The sequence below is a fragment of the Doryrhamphus excisus genome, chromosome 2 (assembly GCF_030265055.1).
Source record: "Doryrhamphus excisus isolate RoL2022-K1 chromosome 2, RoL_Dexc_1.0, whole genome shotgun sequence".
In the NCBI taxonomy this organism is placed as follows: Eukaryota; Metazoa; Chordata; class Actinopteri; order Syngnathiformes; family Syngnathidae; genus Doryrhamphus; species Doryrhamphus excisus.
The window spans coordinates 2,383,749-2,411,720 of NC_080467.1; the positions used below are offsets into that span (position 1 = coordinate 2,383,749).

The 27,972-nt window shown below is 43.9% G+C and overlaps 3 protein-coding genes across 9 annotated transcripts; 2 read left to right on the forward strand and 1 right to left on the reverse strand.

The window, feature by feature from the left end:
- The first annotated feature begins 1,265 nt into the window (after nt 1-1,265).
- On the forward strand, nt 1,266-17,465 carry inpp5f (inositol polyphosphate-5-phosphatase F). Of its 3 annotated transcripts, none has more exons than XM_058060617.1 (20): nt 1,266-1,725; nt 3,353-3,433; nt 3,844-3,980; nt 4,512-4,637; nt 4,750-4,935; nt 5,023-5,079; nt 6,195-6,390; nt 6,511-6,690; nt 6,877-6,944; nt 7,697-7,821; nt 7,929-8,006; nt 8,150-8,270; nt 8,393-8,521; nt 8,874-8,991; nt 9,065-9,263; nt 9,439-9,510; nt 9,598-9,671; nt 9,864-9,992; nt 10,073-10,160; nt 11,120-17,465. In XM_058060617.1, the coding sequence occupies exons 1-20, from the start codon at nt 1,629-1,631 to the stop codon at nt 12,252-12,254; spliced, it is 3,396 nt and encodes a 1,131-aa protein (XP_057916600.1). In that variant the 5' UTR covers nt 1,266-1,628; the 3' UTR covers nt 12,255-17,465. The 3 variants fall into 3 exon arrangements, with proteins under 3 accessions (XP_057916600.1, XP_057916609.1, XP_057916617.1); XM_058060626.1 differs by having other exon boundaries at nt 6,880-6,944; XM_058060634.1 differs by having other exon boundaries at nt 4,768-4,935.
- On the reverse strand, nt 15,130-20,066 carry mcmbp (minichromosome maintenance complex binding protein). Its single transcript, XM_058060685.1, has 16 exons — nt 19,882-20,066; nt 19,311-19,402; nt 19,105-19,245; nt 18,988-19,029; nt 18,803-18,893; nt 18,573-18,713; nt 18,101-18,246; nt 17,769-17,866; nt 17,523-17,695; nt 17,317-17,440; nt 17,128-17,245; nt 16,806-16,971; nt 16,576-16,709; nt 15,936-16,103; nt 15,768-15,856; nt 15,130-15,690 (listed from the first exon to the last, which is right to left on the reverse strand). Exons 1-16 carry the CDS (start codon nt 19,940-19,942, stop codon nt 15,564-15,566), a joined length of 1,911 nt encoding a protein of 636 aa, XP_057916668.1. The 5' UTR covers nt 19,943-20,066; the 3' UTR covers nt 15,130-15,563.
- Nucleotides 17,570-27,972, forward strand: sec23ip (SEC23 interacting protein). Of its 5 annotated transcripts, XM_058060648.1 has the most exons (19): nt 20,226-20,486; nt 20,587-20,822; nt 21,218-21,723; nt 21,821-22,028; nt 22,113-22,306; nt 22,432-22,521; nt 22,850-22,970; nt 23,777-23,866; nt 23,949-24,090; nt 24,172-24,380; nt 24,769-24,857; nt 25,680-25,841; nt 26,027-26,122; nt 26,199-26,360; nt 26,437-26,592; nt 27,076-27,178; nt 27,270-27,452; nt 27,520-27,688; nt 27,759-27,972. In XM_058060648.1, exons 2-19 carry the CDS (start codon nt 20,690-20,692, stop codon nt 27,838-27,840), a joined length of 2,895 nt encoding a protein of 964 aa, XP_057916631.1. In that variant the 5' UTR covers nt 20,226-20,486; nt 20,587-20,689; the 3' UTR covers nt 27,841-27,972. The 5 variants fall into 5 exon arrangements, with proteins under 5 accessions (XP_057916645.1, XP_057916631.1, XP_057916653.1 ...); XM_058060662.1 differs by lacking the exons at nt 20,226-20,486; nt 20,587-20,822 and adding an exon at nt 17,570-19,961; XM_058060670.1 differs by lacking the exon at nt 20,587-20,822 and having other exon boundaries at nt 20,228-20,486.

The following is a 27,972-nucleotide window of genomic DNA, read 5'->3' on the forward strand; positions in this document are numbered from 1 at the left end:
TTGTTATGCCATTTGGGACGACCGGACCGGAGCAAGAAGAAGAACAGAAAAGAAGAAGAGAGAGGAGAAAGGTGGGGTCGGGGGGGGGGGGGGGGCAGTAGAGGGAGAGACAAAAACAGCAGCAACAAGAATTCCCAAAACAACAACAGTGACAAACAGAACAGTTAAATGTCAATGATAGCTAAGGGTCACACTGGAGATGATATCAGTGGAATGAAACAGTCCAACTTACCAATAGCAATAGTAACAATGAGGACATGACCCATGATAGTAAACACAATTGCAACCATACAGTTACAGTAATTAAAATCTCATTGCTTGACATCATTATTACTGTAATAATAGCATACCAATACTATATAAACATCAGGGATAAGAGAGAAGATTGTATAGAGAAGCAACAAACAATTTTAATGGCACGAACTATTGAGGCTTTTGCTTTGGAGCAAGTGAACTTGGATTGATAAAATAGCACTAACATAACCAAATCTTTAATAACTCTAAAGTATATTAGTATACTGCTAGTATGCTGCTATACTAAAGTATAGCAGCACAAGCCATCAAGCACAAGCAACACTAAAGAATCTGATTATTTTGGTTTAAGCGGCAAATGGAGGGCTGGGTGAATTTAGACTAACTTATGAATAATCTTTAATTATGCAAAAATGAAAATACAAGTCATCCTCGGTTTACAGTGTTCCATGTCAGGAGGTTTTGTGGTTACAAACTTCCGCTCATAAATTATAATAACATCTTAATTATTCTTCTAAGCGACAATGCGCCATCACCACGGAAGTGAAAATGAACATCATAAAAGGCGAATGTCGGCCACTCTTGGTAGACTGCTGCGACCATGATGCCAATGAATGCGGGAGGGGTCATGGGTTCTGTGCGCTGTTACCAAGAGGTCAGGGAGGAGAAAAGGAGGTTATCCAGCCATTCTGCCTGGGGCAATATTTTAAGAAGGCAGGAACAAATGCCCTCCTCTTGTAACTGCTTATTGTATTTATTATATTCGTGTATTGTGTGTACTTCATGTGTACAGTGAGATCAGAGTTACTTTGGGCATAATTTAGGGATAAATTCTGTTTGATTATTTTATTTATTATTAATGTTTTATTATTTTTCCCTGAGCCCTTGTCTAAGTGTTCGGAGAAGACACCAAATATTCCAGATTTACAAATAAAACGCCAAAAACAAAGCAAGACTATTCCAATTATTCGTGGCAGCCATGACAGTTGAGCCCGAACAGCCTCGCGTGCACGTTACCTGTTTTCCGGCGATGACAGGTCACGTGTCATTGTTTGGAGCAGGAAACCGGTGCTTCCTCGATGACTTCGGCGGCAGTTTGCCGACTCCCGTCCCAATTTATTCACGCCTTATTTCCGTCCAGCCTGACTATGGGCAGGAATGCGTGTCCAGCGGTGGGGAAGATGAATCGACAGTGTGCGTCCAAGTGGAGCCAACACATCCGACGCGGATCCAGCTGCTGCTAGCTAGCTAGGTAGCTTAGCAGTAGCCCGTCAGCCGGAGGGAGCTAACGGTGGCTAGCCATTCGAACGTCCGGCTGACACTTGTCACGGTTGTCCCCGTAGTTAGTGGCATATTTTGTATACGGCAAGGACACGATGGAGCTGTTCCAAGCCAAGGACGATTATATTCTTCAGAGCGGGGACTGTGCTCTGTGGTGTAGCCGAAAAGACGGTACCATGAAGATCAGACCTGGTATGTAACATTCCTGCAGTCGCTCCCTTTCCTTAATCGCCCTCTTGTAAATAATAGGGTTTCTTAAACCAAAAGTAAATCGCTATAAATCGTATTATGATGATTTACTGTACTTCCACTTTACGTGTAAGATGCGTTTGGGTGGAGTACCAATAACATCAGCATAATGGCCATTCTTCCTTTGGAAAAAAAAAGAGTACACCTTCTATGAAGTGTTTTAGACCACTTGTCCAACTTTACTAACAAGTTGCTTGGTGTTTAAAACAAAAAACTTTTGTGTGTGTGTGTACCTTGAATTAAAAAAAAACAACATAGAGGCTTGAACATTTTAATTGACTTGTTACAGTAAAACCAGAGGTTCCGGTTCCTAACTAGAACAGCCCATCATTTGACTCTAGCGTGGTGGCAGTAAGATGTTAATTAATCCAATCCATGCAAGTACAAGACTACACATGAGCACAGAGGTAATCCAAACAGACTTAAACAAGTTTAGTTTGTATAGGATTAACATGATGTGTCAAATACTAGCACCCTTGGAGCTGTGACACAATGGATTGCGGGTTATGTTGATTGCACATTGTAAGCGGAATTGAAAGAAGTGCAGAATTAATTGCCTTTCCAGCCTGCTGGGGCTGTTGATACCTGAAGTGGTACGGTCGTGTAGCCAGGTTTACAGTTGCAGCACTGTTTCATATTTAATTGGAACACAGGTTTCCGCTCCTCTCTCAACTTCCACTCCTTCCGCTCCTGAGTACAGAGTCCAATATTTCCAGAAAACAAGACTAATTGGAGTATTATTGTATGCCCCCCCCCCCCCCACACACCCCCAACACAACATCACACTATTTGTGTGATTTCAAAGCCAGCATTCTCCACCCTTATGGGGCCACACCCTTCACATTTTTTTCCTGAAATGTCCTCTCATTTATTGGCAAATCCATTAGCGGTAGTCCTGTTTTCCTTTGAGTCAGCCTTCCCACTGCATGACCCAAACTGATGTCATGCTTACCCGGGGGTTTTAAATGTTAGCAAACAGAGAGGCTGTTTTCACGTTCTTCTTTTGGTTTTGAATGAAATGCAGATGAAGAAACACAAGATCAAGATAATCAAGCCCCAAAAAATCTCAACGCTTGACGACAAGCAAAGCAAAGACAAACGTCAAAACTGTGGGCTTTGTAACAGCATGTATTTATGAATTATTACCAATTCATGGTGAATGAGATGTTTTCTACGGATGCTTTTTTCATGTATTTTTGAGCAACCAATGCTGACCGAGGAATGTGTTTCTTGCAATTGCAACAGGTATCAGTCTATCAGTCCATCAATCTATTTGTGAATGTTCTGAACTCCAGTTTCAATGTTGTGTTGAGCAGAAAGATGCTACCAGAAGTGCACGGTGCAACTTCTCTATTCTGGAATTAGAATACAGACACTGAATAAATAGCATCGTTGTTGGTTGCGTTCCATTTTCCCTAATTGCTTGAAGACTTGATGAACCAACAATCCAATCCGCACAACACGATTCCTAATCAATTATGATTATGTCCATCCCAAACGCATTGTACAGAGGCTGAAGAAAGTAAGCTGGCTTTTGACGTGTCCATTTCTTCCCTTCTTGTGCTTTTAGCAACAGACCTGCTTCTCGCTTGGAACCCAGTCTGTTTAGGTCTGGTGGAAGGTATTATAGGAAAGATCCAGCTTCACACAGGTAAGAGAAGAAGGAGTACATTTCCAACAATTGCCCGTGTAGTCTGTGGACACTTGAGATTCCAAATCCTCTATTACTGCCATTTGCGTTGTGCTGTTGAGGAAAGGTGTGACAATGTGTGTAAATGTACTTTGAAATGCATGTACTGATGAAGAGGAGTGATCTGTCAGTAGCGAATCAATTGATTTTTTTTCTCAAGTTATTTTTACCCTGCACAAGACCAATTGTCTTTTTCTCATAAACATGGTAGTTTAACACGAGCTAATACTGATTTATCCACCAGATGTCTCGTACTGCAATATTATAATAAATTATAACATGCTCTCAGGCTGTTTTTTTCACACCTTTCGGTATGTGAGGAATTCTGCACCCATGATACAACTCCCCCCTTCTTCTGCTCCTCCTGCCAGATCTTCCTCTTGGCCTTGTCTTAATCAGACAGAAAGCACTTGTTGGTTGTTTGCCAGGCAACCACAAAGTCTACAAAATCATCAAGATAGCAGTCATTCCACTGTCTGATGAGGAGCCCCTGGAGCTGGAGCTGGAGGTGCGCATCGTAATTCCGTTATAATACACTTGGCAAAGTGTACGATACTTGACCTTCTTGAGTGTTGCTAAGAATACCATGAATGCGTCAGCGCATGATTCATATTCGGCGGTCTACCGGTTACTAGAATGTTTTTGTGAAGCTTTGTTTTGTTAAATGTCCCCGTCCAATTTAGGTAGGCATGAAAATCATGCTAGAGATTCTAAATGCGTTGAGAGGAAGCTGAGTATTACTAAGATGTCAAGTCTTTCAGGGCAGCTTCATGGATGGTGAGACAGAATATTTCCAAGTGAGTAACAATGGAGGTGATAGTTTGCTCCCAAGTAGACTCCACCTTGTTGTGCAGAATAATAATTCCCCCTGTGATCGCAGACATCCCGTTGCTCCATGTAGTTGTCCACGTAATGTAGACGCTGTGCTGTTACTTCACTAGCAGCGTTTCTTTCAGTCTTTATGAAGTGTACGCTATCATCATGTCAGGTCTTCTTCTTATTGTCACAATATTTTTTAACGGCAGTCAATGTTTTTCAGTTTTGCAAAAAGCATCACTTTGGAATTGACAAATCAGAGAAACTGGTCCAATCTCCCGATGAGTCGAAGTTGATGAAAACCCTAAGTCAGATCAAATCTAATGTGGCTGTCCCCATCAAGAAAAAGGTTTGTGTTTGTACTTGTTGCCGCCCAGTGAATGCTTTGTGCATTTTGGATGTTTTCATGGTGCACTCCGTCATCTTAATACTGTTTATTTCTACCCGCTTGCCCAATCCAGTATTCCCCTGCCTTCCAGGTCAAGGAAAACAAAGAGAAGGAACGTATCGAGAGGCGGCTGCTTGACGAGCTGTACAAAATATTTGTGGACTCTGACTCCTTCTACTATAGCCCTACCTATGACCTGACTAACAGCGTGCAGCGCCAAGGAGACTTGCACCAGTCAAATTTGCCCCTCTGGAAACAGGTTTGCAGGGAAACGACTTGGATGTGTATGTCCCGCAGCCACAAACAGGATTTGTGTCAGTGACTATTGTTTTATTCTTTGTGAAAGGTGGATGATCGGTTCTTCTGGAACAAACACATGATTCAAGATGTCATAGACCTACAGGTAACATTTTTTCCATACAGAATGCCACTACCTACCTTTTTTTTTATTTTTTACAGGAATACTGCACTTTCTGGGGGGAATTTTGGCATCAGCCACAATCCTTGTGTGAAACACAAACACATTTCTTTCTCTTTTCTGTGTGTTCCAGCCAGAGAAAATGAGTGATTATGAGCTAGCGAACAATGCACGAGTGTTCATGTGTCACATATTATTTATAAATTGAATAGTATTGTGATATTAGGAGCCTAGAAAACCTCTTTACAACTTTCTAAATACGGTTTGTAACATTACATTGTAACATTGGAGCCCTTTCGACATAAAATAACACCCCTATAATCACCTTTACACTTCTATTAGCCAAAGTAGTAGACAGTAAGAGGAAATAAGACAATTAAGACACAAATAAGACTTGTGCTTGTGTGTGTTGCTATAAATATATTCCAGTGCTCTGGGAGCTGAATGGAGGCCATGTAGGATGTTGATTTGTTGATTTGGTACCAGTTGATTAACATTCCAACCTTTAGCTTTGATCACAAACTTTGAAAGAAAATGGTATTGTGTCTATCATAATACATACGTTGCCTCCCTGCCTATTTTGGCATCAGGACTGCCCCTCCCACGTGCTGCAACAATGCGAGGCACACCCATTTTATTGTATCGTTGTATTTCCTTAAGTCGCCACGGCCAGTGAGAGCACTCTGAGAAATGCAGTAGGTAGCAACGTGACTGCAGCGCAGCTCTCAAGTGCAGTGACTCATCTCTCTGGGAATTAGATGAACCAGTACAAGATGATCAAATGGCCAAAATGATCTCCTCAGCCAGGTATGAGTCAGATCATAAGTGAGGTTATGTTTTTATTGCAGTTTATTGCTTAGGATTTCTGAAAACCAACACAAGCAATGATCTAAGGTGCAGTGCCGCGTGTGGCGTTTGGCACACTTTTATGGATATTACCATTACCTATTGGACTGGAACAATACTATTTTGTATAGGATTTATGGAATGGTTACACCAGCATGCATGGAACGGTTTGGCCTTGGTGGCAATCCATAACTGCCATTTGAATACTGCCTGCAATCAACTTTATGATCCTGAATGTATTCTGTCTACACTAGATCCCAGAAGTAGACCTGTGGGTGATACCAATCATCCAGGGCTTTGTCCAAGTGGAGGAACTTGTCGTGAATTATGACACCTCTGATGATGAGCGGAGCAGCCCCGAAACCCCGCCCCAGGAGGTAACCTGTGTCGATGACATCCACCCCCGCTTCACTGTTGCACTCATCTCCAGACGTAGCCGCCATCGTGCAGGTAGTGTCAAGACAGTGTTAGGCTTGGGAGACTTTGTTTTTTTTTCAGTTGTCAGAGTGAAACATTACGTGTGATGAGCATAATCTTTAAATAGCGTCCACGCATTCTTCTTTCCCACAGGGATGCGGTACAAACGCAGGGGAGTGGATACAGATGGCCATGTGGCTAACTACGTGGAGACGGAGCAGTTGATCCACGTGCACAGCCACACTCTGTCCTTTGTGCAGACTCGTGGCTCTGTTCCTGTCTTCTGGAGCCAGGCAGGATACCGCTACAATCCCCGGCCACGCTTGGAGAAAGGTCAGTGGATTCTCTTCTTCTTGCATGCATGATTAGATGTGTAGTTACTTTTAAAGGTACTTCACTCAGTAGCAGGGTTATTTCACAATGGAAACACATGGAGTGAACAAACTTATTAATATGTACTGTAACATGTCAAAAGTGTGTAACAATTAGGGCAGTAATCCAATGCTTTTGACGTTTCAGAAGAAAAGGAGACCATGGTGTACTTTGCCTCTCACTTTGAAGAGCAGCTTAAACTCTACAAGAAACAGGTAGGTTTGTACCGTGTTTCCCAGAGAACTGCAATCTACAGTGGTGGGAAAGTCTTTGGCTCCTTCCTGATTTCTTCTCTGCACCCCCTACGGGGGCAAATGTGAAAACATTTGCAACTGAACTGTGTGTGCATGCGTGCAAATACGTTTGCATGTATTCAAGTTTCTCTTCAATGCATAACCTCCTTGGCGCAACACGGCTCCAAGCCTTTGCACTTCCTCTTTTACGACGCAAACATGCAGGCCATGCTTTTATAAAACGCACTTCTGTCACCTCGTGGCCCTTTTTTGGCTCAAATCTGCACCAAACGTGCTCTCTTTTATTGTGGCGTTGCGTCATCACCTTTTTGTGCCTCTCATGCAAAAAACCTTAAAGATGTATTAATATGTCTTGCGTATAAATACTACGTCTTTGTACGATTGTATACATACGTCTTTTGGAGTGAGCAGTCGAGCTAGAAAAAAAACTTCAAAATATCTTTTTGATAGCAAACGACTTAAGGGAGAAAAAAACCCCAAGTTTACGTACATGGCTCTGTGTAAAAAAAGTGATTACCTTTTTTGCACCACTCTGTATAATATTGTTATTATATCAAGCTGTGTGTTGCCGTACTAGCTGAACACGGACTACTTTAAGTATATCCAAGTTTTCTATATTGGGGTATACTCGCTTTTATTAGATACTATATTCAACATCTCCCAGCTCCCTTCATGCCATAAAGCTGTCAAAATGACTGTATTTGTATCTTCAGGTCATCATCAACTTAGTTGATCAAAGTGGGCGTGAGAAGCTGATTGGTGATGCGTATCTAAAGCAAGTCCTTCTCTACAACAACCCAAAGCTCACCTACGTGTCGTTTGACTTCCACGAGCACTGGTGAGAGAAACACTATGTAGTACAACCGAGGTGTATTTCAATTTGATTGTATTTTGGATAACAGTGCATTTTCTTTCCTTTCATATGTCTTGTGTTATGTATCCCAGTCGGGGAATGAAATTTGAAAATGTACAAATACTGACGGATGCCATCTCTGATATCATCAGTGACATGAAGTGGGCCTGGTAAGTGTGTCAATATTTGTAATTAACAGAAAAAGGAAGTCATTCTGCATGTAAAAAATAGATGAAATCATTCTGGCAGTACTATCAAGTTGGTGATTTACAAATGTATGTACCCTGGTCCAATGGGTATGTTTCTCTGCCAGGGTGGACCAAGCTGGAGTCATCTGCAAGCAGGAGGGAATCTTTCGAGTCAATTGCATGGATTGTCTCGACAGGACCAACGTTGTCCAGGCTGCTATTGCTCGGGTGGTGATGGAGCAGCAGGTTAGATCTTTGAATCATCAGGACGAAGAACAAACATTTGTTTTCTTCATTCCTTTTCATGCTGCTGCTTGTGCGCTGTACTCGTACTTGCGCTCAATATATTTCACTGTCTCTCTTCTCAGCTGAAGAAGTTGGGCGTGATGCCTCCAGAGCAGCCCCTGCCTCTCAAATGTTACAGGATCTACCAGATCATGTGGGCCAACAACGGAGACACCATTAGCAGACAGTATGCTGGAACAGCCGCACTTAAGGTAGCATTTATTTGTGTCAACTTCTATTATATACTTTACACACACGACCGTTGTAAGTGAACTTCTTGAAATCGAACTCGGGTCTCCTAGCTGTGTGGCCTGCACGCTAACCACTCGACCACGGTGCAGCCCAGAAAAGAAATTAGTAGTTTTAAGTACTGTACAATATGCTTAAGTTATAATAAAAAAAAAACAAATAATAGGCCATATTCAACCACGGACCAGTATGATTTATTAATATATATTAGAAGCGCAAAGTGGCGAGGGATTACTATTTCATTTTAGTGGTATCTGAGTTTCATTCAATATCACCCAAATGTTTTGGCACCTAAATGTACTGTTGTGTCTTCAGGGAGATTTTACCAGAACAGGTGAGAGGAAGCTGGCTGGCGTGATGAAAGACGGCGTGAACTCAGCCAACCGCTACTATCTCAACCGCTTCAGGGATGCTTACAGACAAGCAGTCATCGGTAGGAAAGACGTACAGTACATTGTGTAGTGCGTCACACTTCCAAACAACTATTTCTCTTCCTGTCCTCGCAGACCTCATGATGGGCCTGCCTGTGACAGAGGACCTCTACTCCATTTTCAGTAAGGAGAAGGAGCACGAGGAGAAAGAAAAGGAAAGCCAAAGAGGTGCTCAGGAACAAGTCAGCCTGCTGTTGCAGACATACATGCAGCTTCTCCTGCCAGACGATGAACGGTTTCACGGCGGTTGGGCTCTCATCAACTGTGACATGAGGTGTGTGGCACAATGTGTGCAACGTTGGGCTTCACTTGTAGGCACTTTTCTGCCTTCACAGTACCCAAGGCACTTTTACACTAGCCAAATAAAGCGGAATGGAATATATTGTCATGAAAGGAAAGTCAGAGCTCATTCATGGGTGGTCAAAAATGTTTCTCATGTTCTCTACCAGCCTGATTGATGCCTCGAACAAAGATGTGGATGTGCTCCTGCTTCTGTCCGACAAAGCCTATTACATTGCTTTGTAAGTCTTAGCGACATCTTCCAACATATTCAAAGGAAGCCGTTCCTATTATTCATCCTCAGTTTGTACTCTTGTGTGCTTTCACAGCTATGATGAAGAAATGGATAAAGTCAACCAATACCAGCGCCTCAATTTAGAGGGCTTGGAAAAGATTGAAATTGGTAAGTCCTCATTTTCACTCAAAGAAGAAGTAGTGAAGGCTTTTTGCGCACTGACTGAGTCACCCAACACTTCCTAAAAGTGTGTTTAACAGTTTCTCAGCAACCTGTTAGTAACATTGTCACTGAAGATGATTCATTCAAGGAAATGGAAATGAAAAAATGGATGTTGAAAGTGTGAGTATTCTTTTGCAGGTCCGGAGCCGACGCTGTTCGGCAAGCCAAAGTTCTGCTGCATGCGTCTGCATTACAGGAATGAGGAGACGAGCGGATACTTTCACACGCTTCGAGCGGCCACACGAAATCCCGAAGATGACGGAAAAGGTAAGATGCACCTTTTGAAAAAGGACAGCGGCTTAAAAGAAATCGTTTAAAATCCTAATCTCATATATATTCTCTTTCAGATACGCTGCAATGCATTGCTGAGATGCTTCGCATTACAAAGCAGGCCGGGGGGCTGGACCTGCTGGTGGTGGAAAAGAAGCTGGAGAGGTCATTAGGACATTTTCTAGTAATATACAGTACATCTCCATGATTGGCAGGGGTTATGACTCAATGACTCATGTTTGACTGGCTAGCACAAACCAACAGGGGGTCCTCAAACCACCTCCCTCGCTCACGGTGCAACCAAAAATAACATGTGGAACACACCATGTAACTGTACTACACGGACTATGTGGGTATCAAAATCAGTGCTTACACACTAGTATATATGCTAAATGTACTGTTTTATATACAAAATTTTAACCCGCAAGGCATGCTGGGTCGAGGATGTGTGCACATGTGGTTCCCAGCATGCGTTGCGGGTTCTAAATGATCAGAAAATAGTACAGTGGAACCTTAGCTAGCATCATTAATCCATTCCAGAAGGTCCAACTCTTAACCAAATCAGTTTTAAAATGCTAGTTTTACAGGAAGAAAACAATTCCAAATGTATATAAATACATATAATGATGAAGGAATAATGGAGAAATTATTTGATTGAAGGTGTGTTGCTGATTTGGGAGCAAGAGCGACATGGACATCACCTCTTATGTTTTTTCTTGAATTCGGTAGTGCTTCTTACCTCAAGTCTTTATATATATATATATATGCATGTTGAATTGCTTTATGCATGTACAACTATAAAAATGATTATTGTTAGTGTGTTACCATTGGTATTCGCCAACAGGCGGTTGGTTGTGGTAAGCTCCTGTTGGTTTCTGCTGTGAGGAAGAATGTAAATATCAAGCTGATTCCTGCATATAAAAGTGATTACCGATGTAGGACCAGATGAGATGGGTTTCTACAAAAAACAAAATTATGAAGATTGTAGTCACAAAATGGCAGGTTTCCCTTCATTTAGTGGGGTTAGAATGCTGAACTCCAAACATCTGCATGTCTGTCCTGTGATATCTAATCGTGTCGATATGGATGATGTTGTCCTAAACGATTGTCTGTCGGTGTTCCAGGCGTCAGACCAGACCTCATGAAGACATCATGGGAATTCAGAACAAAACCTGCGACCAGGTGCAGGGCAGCTCTGGTCTGGCTCAAGGTAAAAGTTTCCTCCTCAACAAATTCTCCTCTCTGAACCAGAAAGTAAAACAGACCAAGACCAGCGTGAACATCGGCCCCTTCAAGCCCCTCGGGAAGCTAGGAAATTTCTCTAAGCCTGATGTTAAGGTCAATTTCCTCAAGCCGACCATGCACGTCAACCTGTGGAAGTCAGACAGCAGCCTGGAGACATCAGATGGCAACCCCGGCACCGGGACCTTTAAAGATGTCGGTAATGTCAACTACGATCTCTCCGACGACTCGGACTCCTATAATTCTGACCCGGAGCACCCGTGCGCCGGCTCCTTTGAAAACGCGGATTATGTGCTGCCGAGCTGCGGCATCGTAGCATCAAACACTCGCCTGGGCAGTCGCTCCCAGTCCATCGGTAGCGTGGAGCTCAGCATCCCCACTGTGATCCAGGTCAGTGACTGTGAAGGACACGAGGTCAGCGAAGACAAGTCCCCGGGGGCCGCCTCAGTGGCTGAAGAAGCCATTCTCATTGACTTTGGTACTCCCATCGACGCCTACTGCCACCAGTTTGTCCAGGACGCACAGACCAAGCCTGTGGAGGTGTTTGGGGAGCGGCCGTCTGCCTCTGCCCACCCAGTTAAGCCCCTAGTGCCTGTGCAGAATCCAAGCCCGGCGGACCCCAAGCAGCCAAGCACAAAGCAGGAGGAGCCGCATCTCCCCAGGCCGTCCCAGCTTGACGTCCAGTCCACTACCTCTGCGTCCAGTCTCCTCACCGTCCAGAGGCCCACTTCTGCCGTCTCCGGAGGCTCTCAGCGGAGTCTGGGGTCGCAACTGGAGGGCAGCCTCGGCCCTTCACCTGCTGACAGCAATGGCAGCCGGGTCGTGTCCCCTTTTGCCAAGATCAAGAGCTCCATGGTCCAGGTGGCCAGCCTCACCCAGGCGGGGCTCACTCAGGGCATCAACTTTGCCGTGGCGAAGGTCCAAAAGAGTCCAGACCCGGACACGGTCAGCGAAGTCCAGGAGAGTGAGCTGAAGGCAATGTTTACACAGTGCCAGACCAGGATCATTCAGATCTAGCGCTTAGCTTGTAGCGGCGGGCTCGGACATTGCCTCGCTCTTTGGCCAACACGTGCCCTCAGTTTTACCTTTAGTCCGAGTACCCGGTGTTGGTGTGGACAGTCCTCACATGACGGTGAATGTTTACATGCACGCGAGCAAATGGAGTTTGCCTGCCCCCCCACCCCCCTACAGGACAGCCTACAAATCAGGCGTTGGCAATTTGATGGCTTAGCAGCTCTCGTCAGTATATTTTCTAGAGAAGCCATTCCTGATGGAAGTCTTAATAAGCTAATTATGTGGAAATAGTTATCAAGAAATCCATGTACTGTACACTCAGAGACACATTTCAGTGACAGGAGCATCTCAAGTCTAAAAATCCAGATCAGCTGCCTTGGTCAAGTCTAGTCTTCATACACAAGATACCGTGGGATTCAACGGTTAACGGGTGTTTTCACTCGGAAGCGTGTTGTTCCCATGAATTGAGTAGTCGGGTGGAGGCCCTCGTTCACATCAATACGAACCAAGCACAGTTGGTGGTTTGTTCCGCAACATATGTGAGAAGAAGCTGAACACAAAGATAATAGGCTGCTTTCACGGATGACTGAGGAAAGTCATGAAATATTCCCATTGGAGAGGCTGAAACCATTTTATATCCAAAAACACCAGACTAGTCAATAGTTATTCATTGGAGAATCAACGGGAATTAACGGGTGCAGCTCTAGAGGGAATACAGACATAGGTTGGTTATTTAGGTGTGAATGACGTGCATGTAAACATCACATGTCCTTTGTTATCCACGATGCTCCAATGAAAGGTTGGTGCTCCATTGGCCGACCCTGACGAGGCATCACGTACTGTAGCTGCAGATCCAGATGACTAAAACCGTAAGACCTGTCACCCGGTATGTGCAGGACCCCTATTGGTATTTGTTAGACGGACCTGGTAATAACCTCCGTAACAACTGTTGTAGTGTCTTGACCACGTAATGACAATGTTTCCATGTTAGACTAGTATAGCGAGACAACAAACCATACGTAGTAATCCTATGTAATATCAATGTTGTCAAGTGATACTGTAACGTAACTTCACCAGACCTTAGGAAGAGTAACCACAGTGTGTCCGAGTACAGAGAACCTCCCCTAGGCTTTTTCGATGGATGGCGGTGTGGCAGCTGAATACGGTCAAAGAGGTAAAAGCATCATATATATATATATATATATTTTGAGAAGACATGTCATGAACATGAAAGAAACTACTGGCAAGGTTTGTTTTTAGAATGTCTTTAAATAAGTACTAACTGTACTGAACTATTTGAACTAGTGCTGTAGATTGTTGTACAGTTGACCAATACAGAGTAGCACATACAGTATAGCTATTTATATATAAAAATAAGCATATTCATTCACCCAATTATTAGAAGGCACTCCCAATGGAAAGCATTGCCTTAACAGGGAATCAAAGTGGGACTATATATATATGTATGTATATGTATGTATAAATACATCAGGTCAGGTACATGCACCATCAGATCTCCAGTTTTACATGTTACATTTGGTGTACTGTACAAAAGAAAATGGTCGGGGTAACTTTTATCTTGGGATATTTCATTAACTACCGCACTGATGAAAATAGTCAAATTTGTTTGGGTTTTACCTGATTGCTTTCTGGGAAATTTCAATTTGAGTCTGCCACATGTACACTCATACGGTTGCCGAGATTTGAAAAATAGAATTTAACCAGACAACTACAAAAAAAAGAATACAGTCAAAATATTAAGCAAAAAAGTTGCAATTCTACAAGAATGACATAATATTATGAGGTAAAATGATGTCCTTTCACTTGAATAAGATGTAAATATTCCAGGAAAAAGGCACAATGTTCTATTTTTGGAAAAAGTGATCTTACTAGAATAAAGTCATCATTTTGAAAATAAAATTTACAAAGTTGAAATAGAATATAGAAAATAAAACAGCACAAATGGGAAAAAAGGTGTCAATTAGCAAGAGTAAAGTCAAAATATTAATAATATAATATGATTTCATTTTGGTAGCATGGAATTGAATTTTTTTTTTAATTCCGAGTTGTAATTTTGGAAAATTGGTTGAGGAAGCATTTCTAACATTATTGGAATAAAGTCAAAATATTATGGAAATAAAGTCACAATATGAAAGTATAAATATTTGGAAAGACCCCCAGCAAAAATAGGTTAGAAAAAGAGCAAAGACCAAAGTATTTACCAATAATGTTAATATTAATATAATATATATAATATGTGTGTGTGTACTGATAATATGGGGGGATCATTGAGATGGAATATTCCAAGATAACGGCTCAAATGGTTCTTATTTCCTGTTATGTTGGCCTGTTGTGGAGGCTCTGTAGCGTGCGTGGTGGTCGCTACACGTGTCAGTTATTATTTAGTAGAGTGGAGCTGCCAAAAGCTTTAAAATATGGCTTTTAAAAGTGCATCAGGAATGCAACACTGGAGCGTTAAAGTGTAAATATGATTGTAAAAAAGCGAATCCTCAACATTCCTTAATACAGACCACAATGCTAGAATATTGGGATCTGTTGTTTTATATGCAAGTCTTTAGTTCCTGTTATGTAATCCTATTATGCTGGGTGATGTTTTTCTCCTTTTGTTTTGACGCAAGTGCTTTGGAGCACCATTCATTTTCTGTCTGGTGTGCCTGTCCATCACTCCCAAGGGGACCTCACAACACGACATCGTCTGACCAGGGGTCTTCCAGCATTTGTTTCACCACCATGTCATCCGCTTGTGGTCACGTTAGGTTATATTAATATTCAAGTCTCATATTTATTCTCATCCTTTCTGGGTGTTACTTGATGGTAAAGTGCACTGGACACCTTTGGAATAAAAACGATGAGTGAATGTGTCGCATGAGGTTTAATTACATTTACATCAATTACTCATGAGGGAAAGTAAAAATAGAACAAATATTGAAAAACTGATACTGTGCCTTGCAACCCAGAACCCCCAGCCTGGATCACGGCCATGAGAAGGTGGAGGAGGCCAGGGGCCAAACCGGAAGGGCCACTAGTGGAAGACATTGATGGGTCATCTGGGTCTTGCTACAATCATTGAAACGTGGTACATTCATTCATGCATTACTCCAGATGGAGCAAACCATTCTTTTGTAATCCAACTTAATGTCCACGTGTAGAAAGCGATCCCACTGTAGATGGAGTACGGTCCAGTGCCGTGTCCCGACTGCTGCTAATGTGGCAACAGAAGGCACGATGACAAAGCATTTTTATTACAAAGATATGCCAAGCATCTAAAACAAGTCATTTGTTGCTCAGCAGTTACGGCTCATTTCCATTGACGCTCTTTTGCTGCTCCATCCTGCAACTCCGCTGCATCTCCATGTGTTTGGCCTTCAGCCAGATGTCCCTGGACAGAGAGGTCCGTCCCAAGCTCAGCGACAGCAACCTGACGGCACCAACAAGTCAGTCAGACACGCCAACAACCATCTTCCCGATGTAAAAACTAAATGAATCGTAGCTCACCTTGCCACGACTAGCATTCGGTGCAGGTCCTCCGCCGTGATGCTCTGGGGATCGTCTTTCCTCATGTCCACAAAGTCATCCTCAACTGACTGACCAAGTCATTTAAAGGTTTTATTTTTGCTGAGCTGTCACCAATATTTGTAGTGCAAAGCGCTAACATTGTGTCACCTTGGTCACTCCATCAGAGATACTGTAGTCCATCAGCCGGGCCACACTCAGGTACAGTCGGAACTTGTTGAGCTGGGAGGAGGTCTCCGCGTACACGGAGATGCTGCTGAGGTGCTCGTCCATGTGGGCCGGGGCCACTTGAGGCTGCAGGTGTACCTGACAGTCTGACTGCGGATTCAAAGAAATACGGTCAACGTTTCGATTGTCAAGCGTGTCACGGTATCGCGGCACGCCAGGAGGGAGCAAAGCTCAACCAGCTGCCTGTGGTCACGTGACCTCTGACCGCCGCTGGAGGTTGTTTACAATGTGCTGCCCGACGAGACTGACGCCTCGCTTTGGATTGTTCCTGCGGCCCACAGCTGCCGCCATGGTAACATATTAGACCAGCACACAGGAATAGCACACGCCGCATTCCTTGCCCTGGAGCCGCCGGGGGGCGGGGGTTCCTGGATCCGGCCAATGGCAGCTGAGACAACAATGTGATGCTGGCTGGAAACAACCTCCAGCGTCGGACATGATCCAGTCTCCGGAGAGGCCGGCCGAAACCCAACACCTCCTGAGAGCGGATGGGGCAGGCTTGGCTGTGGTGGGGGCGTGTGGCTACACGCACCCCCCCCCCCCCCCCAGCGCGCGTCCTCACCGGCAGCAGCGAGCGGCCCTCTGATGCGACGAGCACGTTAATATTGCAGGGGAATTCCATCTGGTGGTAGTTAAAGTCGTAGTCCACCTTCTGCCAGGAGATCACATTCCCCAAAGCTGTGACATTGCGAACACCTGCAGCACAACACACAGGCCGTCTTGTTAGAGTCAAATCCTGCTTCTGACCTCCTGAGCTCGGGTGGACCCCCCTGTGGTGTGGGGCACTTTTACCTGTGGTGTCCAGCTGTCCCTGCTCCAGCTGGGTTTCATCCAGGAAGAGAGACGTGTTTGTGGCCAGCTGCAGGGCTCCACTCACCAGCCGGTTGGCCACGTAGTCCTTCTTGGGCACCAGACTCATGTGGTTCATGTTGGCAAGGCTCATGCCCAAATAGAAGGACTGCGGCGTTGGGGGGATACAACAATATTTATATTAATACTGATTTTGTCCCAAGTGATATGCATAAGCACCAGATCCAATGTGTTTATTTTACTACAATTACTGTAGTAATTGACAGTATTGACAGTACACCAGCATGACGGGATATTTACTCACGGAGGGAACAAGCTGCTGGATGGCGTGGTAGAGACGTTGGCTGTACGAGGGGACAGTGGGACACCCACTCAGGTTGAGGGTGAACTTGCCCAGTGGTAACACATCCCGCCTGGCATAGCTACAGGAATAGGAAGCCGTGAGTGGAATCTCATACACGTACAACACGGAGTACATACAGGTGGCACGTACACGGTGGAAATGAGATGCAGGATGAGGTACTCGGCAGCCAGGGAATCTCCCAGCAGGACGTGTGTTAAATAGGACAGGAAGTCTGCTTTGATGGATGCCATCTCACTCAGGCTTGAAGATAAAACTACAAGAGGAGGGACAATAAAGCAAATGAGGTTGGAGATCATTGGGGGGGGGGGGGGGGGGGGGGGGCACACTTTACCCACAGGCACTGTCGTCCTGCAGCGTGTCACAGGGGAGTAGCGGGTTGTTGTGCGCTAGTGGCTTGGCGTAGAGCATGTGGAGGCGAGGAACGAGTGAGGCAGGTGGGCTGTGGACCCTCTGCTCCTCTAGCGTTTCCATGGACTCCGATGGGTCTATCAGGGATGAGGATGTGTCCCTGCGTGGACGTATGAACGGTCAGCCACTCGTGTTGGGGAACACCAAAGTGATGTAGCATACGTGTATCATACCTGTCTTCTGCCAGAGCGCTAAGGGCAGGACTCACTGAGAGGATTCCGTAGACCTCTATGGTCTCATTCAGTTTGAAACGATCCCAGTCCTCGTAAACCTGCCACAAACATTTGGACCTATGAACTCCCGTTTGTCAAGAATGAAAACATATCTTCTGGACCGCACAAAACTTTCTTTAAAGAAGAACAAGACAATGGGTGGTCTAATACAGGAATCCCTCATTTATCACAGTTTATTGGTTCCACAACCGACCATGATAAGTGAATACCTGATTGATAAAGCCAACATTTTCCTTCCTAGAGGATAGAAACCCACTTTATGGATAATATACCTTGACTAAGCATGAAGGGCCTTTCTCGCCTGGTAGAGGGAAGTTGAGGTCCAGATACGTGGCAGATGCCGTCTGGCCGGGAGAAGCTTCAGCCTCCTGCCGCCCAGCCTCCCCGGTGCCGTGGTCTTCCGGGGGAATCTGGAGACCTGCAGGCAGGAGACAGGAGGGTTGAGCTTACTTTAGTTGCGGATGATTGAAAGAAACAATACATTGGATTAATATACGGTAGTTAGAGATGCAGGATTAAAATAGAGTGCAGCGATAAAAGTATATCCTCGAAATCAATATCCTGAATAAACAAATCATGTGCTGTGAAAAACTATGCATGATTTCAGACTAGCTTATTAGTTGACATGGATGAAATGGACACAAAAGATCTCCAGTGATCTTCACAATGCACACTATATGGTCATTATATGGTCACTATATGGTCATTACATGGTCCCTATATGGTCCCTATACCAAGACCTACCTGGATGAGGTTCCCTCTGTTTCTGTGGCTGAGTGTCCCCACCGTCCATGTCGTCATCATCATCTTCATAGCTGCGCTTCTGTCTGCTCGGCACATAGGAAGTGGACGGTTGCACTCTTGCTTGAGCCGAGCCACCATATCTGTGCAACAGAGTTAAGAAAAACTGGGCGGTAACATAACAAAAGACAGACTGGTTGATTGACACGCATCACGCAGACATGACAAGGATATGTCCTTCACCCAGGAGTTCTCACCAGGAACGGGTACACAATAGAAAGTCTGTCTTTCAGCCGTCACAATATTTTTGGACTGAAAATCCACCTGGAAGTGAAGACAACAGTCGTGGCTGGCAACAGCGGCGCCATCGCATCGGGGCTCGCGTGGGTTTGGGATGGTATCACGATAGTGGACTTACCCCACATTCCGCCACATCTTTGTACTTCCCACACCTCAACACCTGATGGATTGCAACAATATGAGTGTCCCGTCTAATACGCCGGGAATATTTGCACAAGCGGTTAGGAATGCTGACTTTTGCTTGCGATGATGGATCAAGCGTCTCGTACACTCCCATGTAGAACTCCGGGTCAAACATGTCCTGAATGAAACAGCGAAACTTCACCAGGCTGTTGGGCTTCAGGTAGTGCAACGGGATGTTGTTCATGGATGGGACCTTGAACGGGACACACAATAGATTATTATTATTGTTGGAAGTTCAAAAAGGGATCTCAGGGTTACCCATGATTGAGCATCCTTCTCTTTTAGACGATCTTTGAAGAATTCCACCAATTTTGCTTCCCATCCAGAATTTGGGTTGTTTTGAGATGCAGCTGAAATAGCAACATATTCTTATTCATTTTTCAGTTGTTGGTAATCCAGCACTTATCATACACAGGGACATGAATATTTATCACCCACGAGTAAAATGTATGAAACCATTTAAGTGTCTCATGTGAAAACGGAAAAATACGCACAGGAAGACAATATTCTCAATATGCACGATGTATATACACCTCATAAATATACTAACTACAGCGATACAATTCGAATGGGTCCATGAACGCCTCATAATGTAAACTGTCAGGTGTGCAGAGGGCGACCGTCAAAACTTAACTTGTTTACTCCATGAAAGATAACACGGTGTTAATGAAGGTGATCATGGGCTAAATTAATCAGGAAATGACTAAATATAACAAACAACAGGACGTTCGCTGTCACTAACATGACGTGATGGCCACGAGCCACCACGCTAGCCAACTCGACCCACGCGCACAGCTAGTGAATAGTGAAGTTCCGGTACATTTCTTACCGAACATCTCTTCAACGACGCCCAGGGGGTTGTTCATCCAGTCATTTGGGGAAGGCATCATCTGGCCGAGAACGACGGAGGTATGTCAAATGTGTGACAACAATAGTTACTTCTTACTTGTGACGGAATGGCAGAAGAAGCCAGGGCGGGAAACCAGCGTCACCGGGCGTGCGCTTGTTTTACTTTACGAGATCTGCCGTCCGTGGGGTTATAACACGGTTATGGTTAGTTTAGTTTTGTCTCTTTTCTATATGTTGTTGTATCAACACTAGTTTCAGTTTCACCTCTTGGAAACCTTTGCCCGCTAAATAATTTATGATACAATTAAAGGCAACTAAAATAAAACTGTCAATGTGTAATGACGACCTCCCATCTACAGATGGCAGTAAAAACGGAAAGACTGGTTGTAAAGTTTATTGACACCCCCACCCGATGCTGCGTTCAGTAGACCAGTGCAGGTTTAGTAGATCTGTAAACTATACACGACAGGGATGTATTGAGTCACGGAATGAGTGGTATGATATAATAATCAGACATTAGTGCATCCTCTTTGGAGGACGCTGCGTTCTTATCACCTCAGAATGAGGTCATTTACGTTTGGGATGGTGAGTTATCGCCTGCATTATTTTAGAGGTTGTTGTTTTTTGTCAATGGTTTTAATTTTTTTAATTACACTTAATTTAAATCTTTGAATATTTTTAACAGGATGACTACGAAAGAACTCATCTTTCTTCCCAGTGGCATTTGAACGCATCAGCGTGTACTGCTTCCCTGTTCCGGTAGTGGCTACGTGTAATTTTAGAGGAAAATGGCAGATAGAAAAAACAATAATGTTCCAAACACAAGCGCAAATTTATTATTCAGTGCCGCTCCCGAGTTTACCTTCAATTTGCCTTTCATGCCAGTGAGTCAGGCCTCCGGTTCGGCAGTTCTGTCAGGAGGTGAGAAGAAAACCGACAGTAGAAGCGTTAACGTTAGCATGCAAGCTAGCTAGTTAGCCGACTTCCTGTGGGATGTCACTAGTTAGATATTTTAAAGAAGTCATAGATAAATGTAAGAGTATTGTTTTTATCCCTTGCTATTTTGCTTTACTATCCCAATTTGCAGTGGTAGACTTTATAAAGTGCGGGTTCATTTACAGTTCAGGTATAAGTCATTGTGAGTTTATGATGTGTATTTTAATGTTGTCTGTATTTGCCATCACCTACTTCAATTCTTCGAGCATTTGTTTATGGTGAAAATGTATGGAAACATCGTTGTAACTGCGCTATTGTATACAAAACTCAAGATAAGCAGGTTATTATTTTTGTAAATGTGAAGTTGTGACTTCTTTCAGAGGATTCTACTGATGTCGGTGAAGAAGACAGCTTTTTGGGTCAGACTTCTGGGAATGTGCAAGCTCCCTCCACCTTCAGCTATTTCTCCAACCCAGTAACCAGCAGTGACCCGTTTGCTTCTATTGGACAACCACCATGTCCGCCGCCATCATTGGCAGGCGCATCCATGACAACCGCAGCGGCGTCTGTTCCCAGCAGTGTTAATATGGCTCCTCCGCCACCTTCAAGTTCACAGCTGAACACGGCTCCTCCTGTCTTCGGCAGTACAGTATATCAGAGCCCGATGGGACACCACACTCCTCCTCCCGGCACAATGACCCCACCACCTCCACAGATGCAGCAGCATGGTCACAACCCGTATCGACACACTGCCACCAGCAGCAAAGCCAGTCCTTATATTCCAGCTCCTGAGGTCCTACCACCAAGCCAGCCATCACAACCCCATCCCTACTCTGTCGGTTCAGGGCCACAAACATTCCCCCCCTCAGGACCCGCATTCACAAAGGTAAAAATGTCCTCATCAGTGACGGTTATGTAATCCAAAATACCAAGAAGATAACACATGGATGAAGTTAATGATAAACATCTTTGTTTCCTGGCAGCCTCCCCCTGCTCACCTCCAGGTACCTCCACCTCCAGCCAACCCTTCTGGGGCAGTCGTCCCTGCCGGCCTGAGTGTGCAATACAACTACAATGTTTATGAACCTGTTCAGCCTCACTGGTTCTACTGCAAGCTAGTGGAGTCAAAAAGTGTGTGGCTTCCTTTCAGCATCATCGACTCCCTCCAGCTTGAGGAGACGTATAACTCCGGTATTACTACAGCATTTTTGTTTTTTTAGCTGAAAGTCACTTGTAATAAATTGTATTAACGTTTGTACCATTTCCTTCCCGCAGTTCAACCAGACCCAGAAAATGTGATTGTGCGCACGGACGGAGGTCGTTTCGATGTACAGCTCTATGACCGCATGCGGTCAGCTGTTTACTGGGAGGAGGAGCCTACAGAAGTGCGGCGCTGCACCTGGTTTTATAAAGGGGACACAGATAGTCGATTTATTCCTTACTCTGAGGAATTCAGCGACAAGCTGGAGGTTTGTCTCCTGACGACATTAAACAGGAAGCAGTTTTCATGAAATTTATGTGAATGTTCCTGGATACAGTCAGATTCATCTTACAATCTGTAGATACATCACTCATATATTTGTTGTGTCCACAGGCAGAATACAAGAAAGCTGTATCTACTAACCAATGGCACCGTAGACTGGAATTCCCATCTGGAGAAACTATCGTCATGCACAACCCCAAGGTAACCCTCCGTCCTTTTAAAAGGTCCACAGGTGATTAAAAGAGATAGAAATGCTGTGTATTTATTTTACTGCAAATAAAATGACAGTAATCCCTCGTTTATTATGATAAGACCGGCCATCGTAAGTGAAAGGATAACTTATTTATAAATTGGTTATTTTCATAGTTAGAGCATAGAACACCAGTGTACAACTTTTTCTAAATATTGCATCAAGTTCTCCTATATACATATATATATATATATATTATATTATAATGAGATAATGATGAATTATAATTCGCCCTGTGTTGCTGATTCCTGATTGGCTTTGTTGTCATTTCCAACGTAGGTGATAGTGCAGTTTCAACCCACCCCCTTGCCTGATGAGTGGGCCACGACTCAGGACACGCAGACCCGGCCCAGGGTGGTGAAGAGAGGCATCGATGACGACCATGATCAAGTCCCTGATGGTAGTCAGGTTCTGCTCTACACAGCTGATGATGTCATTTAATTGTGGGCTTGAAACCAGTGTGGGTTTTTAAGTGGAATTATAGCTGATGGGAAAATACCCAAGATTTGATATTATGCTTTTTAAATGCTCATAATCACTTCATAAGTGGAAAACAGAATAATACAGTCGTCCCTTGATACTTCACGCTACCATGGTTTTTCATGGTTAAATACTGGCTATTATTAGTCAAAGATATGCATATTCAAGCTATTTATTTTGTTTGTCAAAATTATTAATGGCTGAATGAACTAAAATATCAACAGAAGGCATTGAAAGACATATTTAAATATGTTGTGATGATATGTAGTATTCTACACTGGTCACTAGGCGTCAGTAATGTTACTGTTATGTTTGGTGAGACACACAAGCACCACACTTATACTTTATATAACAATAGGCATCTCTTCCTTTCCTCCCCTCACTCAGCGACCCCGGCACAGGAACACATTTACAGCAACACACAAGCACAAGTGTTATTCATGTCCCAAATGGCAATTTTTTATTTAGTATACTATGTAAAGGTGATTATAGGTGTGTTATTTCATGCATAGAGGGCTCTAATAATGTAAAAAAAATATTTCGAAGGTCATAGGCAGGTTTTCAGGAATCCTACTATGCGGAAATTCACTTTTCACGGTCTGGTTTTAACTGCGATAAGTGAGGGATTACTGTATTGAACGGTGAGGTGTTTTTTAATGCCTGATGATGTATTAAATACGTAATATTTAATAAAGGCCTAGCTAACATTGATGCACTTTTTTCCAGGCGAGCTCCCTGATGTGGACCACCTTGTGTTCATGGTTCACGGCATTGGTCCCGTATGTGACCTGAGGTTTCGGAGCATGGTTGAGTGTGGTGAGTATAACGTAACCATTGCAGTATTTATTGTATCCCAGTACATGATGTTCCTTCATGTACTCCATGACTGTACTTTCAGTGGATGACTTCCGCAGCGTGTCACTGAAGCTGCTGCAGAGTCACTTTAAGAAATCATTGGATGATCTTGCCATCAGCCGGGTGGAGTTCCTGCCGGTCCAGTGGCACACGTCTCTACATGGAGATGCCACAGGGGTGGACAGGTGAGGAGAAGCGGGTTCCGACTGGCTGGGCAAGATCATGCCGCTCACGACTACTAACGTTATAAAAAAATGTATTTGCAGGAGAATAAAGAAAATCACTTTACCCAGCACTGGGCGCTTACGTCACTTTACGAATGAGACCTTGTTGGACGTGCTCTTCTACAACAGTCCTACGTACTGCCAGACCATCATGGACACAGTTGCTTCAGAGATTAACAGACTACATGCCCTCTTCTTGGAGAGAAACCCACATTACAAAGGAGCAGTATCTGTGGCTGGACACAGTTTAGGTAATACACACATGGAGTATTCACACTCACGTTCACCACACGTTCACTCCTGTGGATAATGTGGAATATCCAATGTACTGGGATGTGAGCGGAAGCTCGGAGAGGATATACAAACTCCACGTCCAAACTCTGGACTGGGAGGCTGACATGCATGAGGCCATCTTGAATGCCTGGCCAAAATAATGAGCTGTAATACGTATTAGATATGACTTTATTCGTCCCTCAGTGGGGAAATGTGTAATTGTAATTTGTATTGGCTAATATATATAATATATATAACAATCCTTTATCATGTGCTTATAGACACCAGGATATGTCTTTGTTTCCTGGTGCATTTGTGGTACCTATACATTGTGTCTTTTGCAGTAAATTGCTATTCTACTTGCAGGATCCCTTATTCTCTTTGACTTGCTGTCGAATCAGAAGACTGATGAAAGCCCCCCCACTGTGCCCACTGTGAATGGAGACACCAAACAGGTAATATGCAATGGTTGTATTATTATACATTTGAACAACATGAAAACATGCGTAGTACACAGTAACCCATCATACAGTAAACCCTCGCCACTTCATGTTGGTACTTTTGTGGCTATCACTGTTTTTCAAAAATATATTCATAAATCATGCCGATTTGTGTGTGAACACAGCCTATTATTAGCCCAAAAATATGCATAAAAATATGTACATATTTTTTGTAAAATCCAAATCTAAAGCATTCAGCAGCGCTCAAAGACAAGACATGATAATATGTAGTATTTTACACTGGCCACTAGGTGGCACACACAAGCAGCAGACCTGATTGCCAGAACAACAGGCTTTTATTGCAGGTTTGAATTATCACACATTAATGATGATGATGATAACACAGGCTACTGTTATGGCCATCACTCATGGCAACCAAAAGCCCAACTCTGAATCCTTGATGTCACTTCCTGTCTGCCCCCCACTCTGCACCGGAAGACATTTACAGAAAACACAGACTGAGTTTTATTTGTCATAAATGTCAGATTTTCTATTGTTATGCGTACTATATTGGGTAACAGCACTGTAAAGGTGACTATAGGGGTGCTATTTCATGTCCAGGTGGCTCTAGTAATGTTGAAAACTGTATTTAGTAAGGTCATAAACAGTTTTTATATGCTCCAGCTGTGAAAATATTGCGTTCATAAATGAGGAATCCTACTTTGCAAAAATTCACTCATCATGGTTGGGTCTGGCGCCAGTTAACCGTGATAAATGAGGGATTACCTTAGATATCAATGCTTTAAAGCCATTTTAAACTTTGCCTCTAAAAATTAGGTGTCAGCCCCAGCTCCACAGGCTGTCACCCCTCCATGTGTAGAAGAGGAGCCCAAAGAGGAGATGCAGGACTTGGAGGACCTTTCTGCTGTGCTGGAACATCTTGGACTGTCTGAGTACAAGAGCACCTTTGATGAGGAAAAGATTGACATTGAATCCTTTGTAAGTCAACTTGTTTCCTCTGGGAGCTTCAAGTTTGCTTTAAGTAGCACAGAAACTTTGATTAATTACCCCCCCCCCCCAGGTATTGGAAAAGTAGTCCATGTCCTGCTGGATGTGTTGTGGACATCTACAACAATGCTAATGATGCACCCTCACTCATATCTGCCTTTGTGGTGTTCCTTTAGCTCATGTGTACAATGGAGGACTTGAAGGAGATGGGAATCCCACTCGGCCCTCGGAAGAAAATTGCCAAATTTGTGAAAGAAAGAGTGGCTAAACAGGCACGTTAGTCTGAAGAAGATGTCCTCCTTTTAAAATGTTAGATGTTAGATGTCTAACCTGCTGTCTTGTATTCAGGCGGCAGCTCAGGAGAAAAAACTGGAGGTCCAGGTGGCCAGTCAGGTTGTAGAGCCCCAACACGCTGCTCAGACTCTTCCTGATCCTGGTGTGAAGAAGCTTCCGGTGGGCGTCTCCTCCATCCATGTAGACTACAACTACTTTGAAGTTGGCACCGGGCAGGTATTTGTGTTCCTGAATAAGTCAGTTCCCCCAGTGGGTCCCCTTATAGTACCTCACATTATGTTTTGCCTTCTAGGTGTCGGTGGTCTACCAAAATCTGGACTTCAGTCCAGTCAGTTTCTTTGCCTTGGGTTCACCAATCGGCATGTTCTTGACTGTCAGAGGCCTCGAGAAGATTGAAGAGACCTATCAGCTTCCAACGTGCAAAGGATTCTTCAACATTTACCATCCGGTGGGTGGAATGGTTGGACTGACCTCCTTATTGTTGGCGTAGTCATCCTTATTGGATTTCTTTTAGCCTTAATAAAAGGCTGGATTTAAAAAAACACACACCAGGAAGACACACGTTTTATTTGAATTGCCTTTCTTCAAAAATGGTCTTTCTTTCTTCACTTTTAAGAAAAGGACATTATGGTCATACCTTTGTCTTTTTATAAATCTACAAATATTTCTTTTCTCAAGATCCCATAACTATAACATAACTATATTTCTGTACTGGTTATTGTGTGTAGCTGCTCTACAGGAGTCCAACTCAATACAAAGGGTATCTCCCCCGTGACTGCATATCACTGATGTATTTTTATTGTGCCGTTTATTTACTGTTCAGCTCCATTGGTCCCACAGTCGGGGATTACCCCAGCAACCTTTTCCTGTCATGCAGGCGACACGCTAACACATGTCACTCAAACATTCATCAATGTGTCATCTCTTTCAGTTGGACCCAGTTGCATACAGGATCGAGCCCTTGATTATACCAGACGTGGAACTGAAGCCCGTTTTGATACCACATCACAAAGGAAGAAAAAGACTCCATCTGGGTACTTTTCTAATATTTTCCAGTATTTGTTTGTTGTGAAACGCGTGTGAACAAAGCAGGAAGGAAGCCAGCAATGTCTGCTCTCGTTTCAGAGCTGAAAGAGAGTCTCTCCAGGATGGGCTCAGACCTGAAGCACGGTTTCATCAGCTCGCTGAGGAGCGCCTGGCAGACGCTCAACGACTTCGCTCGCGCCCACACGTCGTCTGCTCAGCTTCAGGCAGAGCTGGCCATGGTGGCCAATCAGATCGAGGAGCAGGAGAAGCGAGCGCAGGAAGGTGAGCGTGGAGGACATGAGCGAGATGGCGCGTGCGGCTCTCGTTCTAATGTGTACGCTTTGTTTAGTTTCCGAGCAAAAAGCCCTGGAAATGCCCGAGCCACCCAAGGAAGAGGAGCCTCAGGTGCGGATCGGGATGCTGAATGGGGGGAACCGCATCGACTTTGTCCTGCAGGAGAAGCCCATTGAGAGTTTCAACGAGTACCTGTTTGCTCTCCAGAGCCATCTCTGCTACTGGTACCACACGTTGCTGTTGGTCATTCCATGCGTTCACGTTTCAATAGTAACATTTACATTTGTTGTGTAGGCAATCTGAAGACACGGCTCTGCTTATCCTCAAGGAGATCTACAAGAGCATGGGGGTCCAGCCGGAACACGTGGTACATTAGCACAACTAAGGTTTACTTCCTTTATTCATTTCCTCATGTCGTTTATTCTACACAAATGTATAATACAATTGTATTATTCATTTCCTCATGTCGTTTATTCTACACAAATGTATAATACAATTGTATTATTCA

Excerpts from the sequence above, each read along its gene's own strand:
- inpp5f (XM_058060617.1), top strand. The coding sequence starts at position 1,629 with ATGGAGCTGTTCCAAGCCAAGGACGATTATATTCTTCAGAGCGGGGAC. Across the intron at positions 1,726-3,352 it reads TACCATGAAGATCAGACCTG|CAACAGACCTGCTTCTCGCT; the intron begins GTATGTAACATT and ends TTGTGCTTTTAG. Across the intron at positions 8,271-8,392 it reads GGGTGGTGATGGAGCAGCAG|CTGAAGAAGTTGGGCGTGAT; the intron begins GTTAGATCTTTG and ends CTCTCTTCTCAG.
- mcmbp (XM_058060685.1), bottom strand. The coding sequence starts at position 19,942 with ATGATGCCTTCCCCAAATGACTGGATGAACAACCCCCTGGGCGTCGTT. Across the intron at positions 19,030-19,104 it reads ATCCATCATCGCAAGCAAAA|GTGTTGAGGTGTGGGAAGTA; the intron begins GTCAGCATTCCT and ends GCAATCCATCAG. Across the intron at positions 18,247-18,572 it reads ACAGAGGGAACCTCATCCAG|GTCTCCAGATTCCCCCGGAA; the intron begins GTAGGTCTTGGT and ends TCCTGCCTGCAG.
- sec23ip (XM_058060648.1), top strand. The coding sequence starts at position 20,690 with ATGGCAGATAGAAAAAACAATAATGTTCCAAACACAAGCGCAAATTTA. Across the intron at positions 25,842-26,026 it reads AGATTGACATTGAATCCTTT|CTCATGTGTACAATGGAGGA; the intron begins GTAAGTCAACTT and ends GTGTTCCTTTAG. Across the intron at positions 27,179-27,269 it reads AAGAAAAAGACTCCATCTGG|AGCTGAAAGAGAGTCTCTCC; the intron begins GTACTTTTCTAA and ends CTCTCGTTTCAG.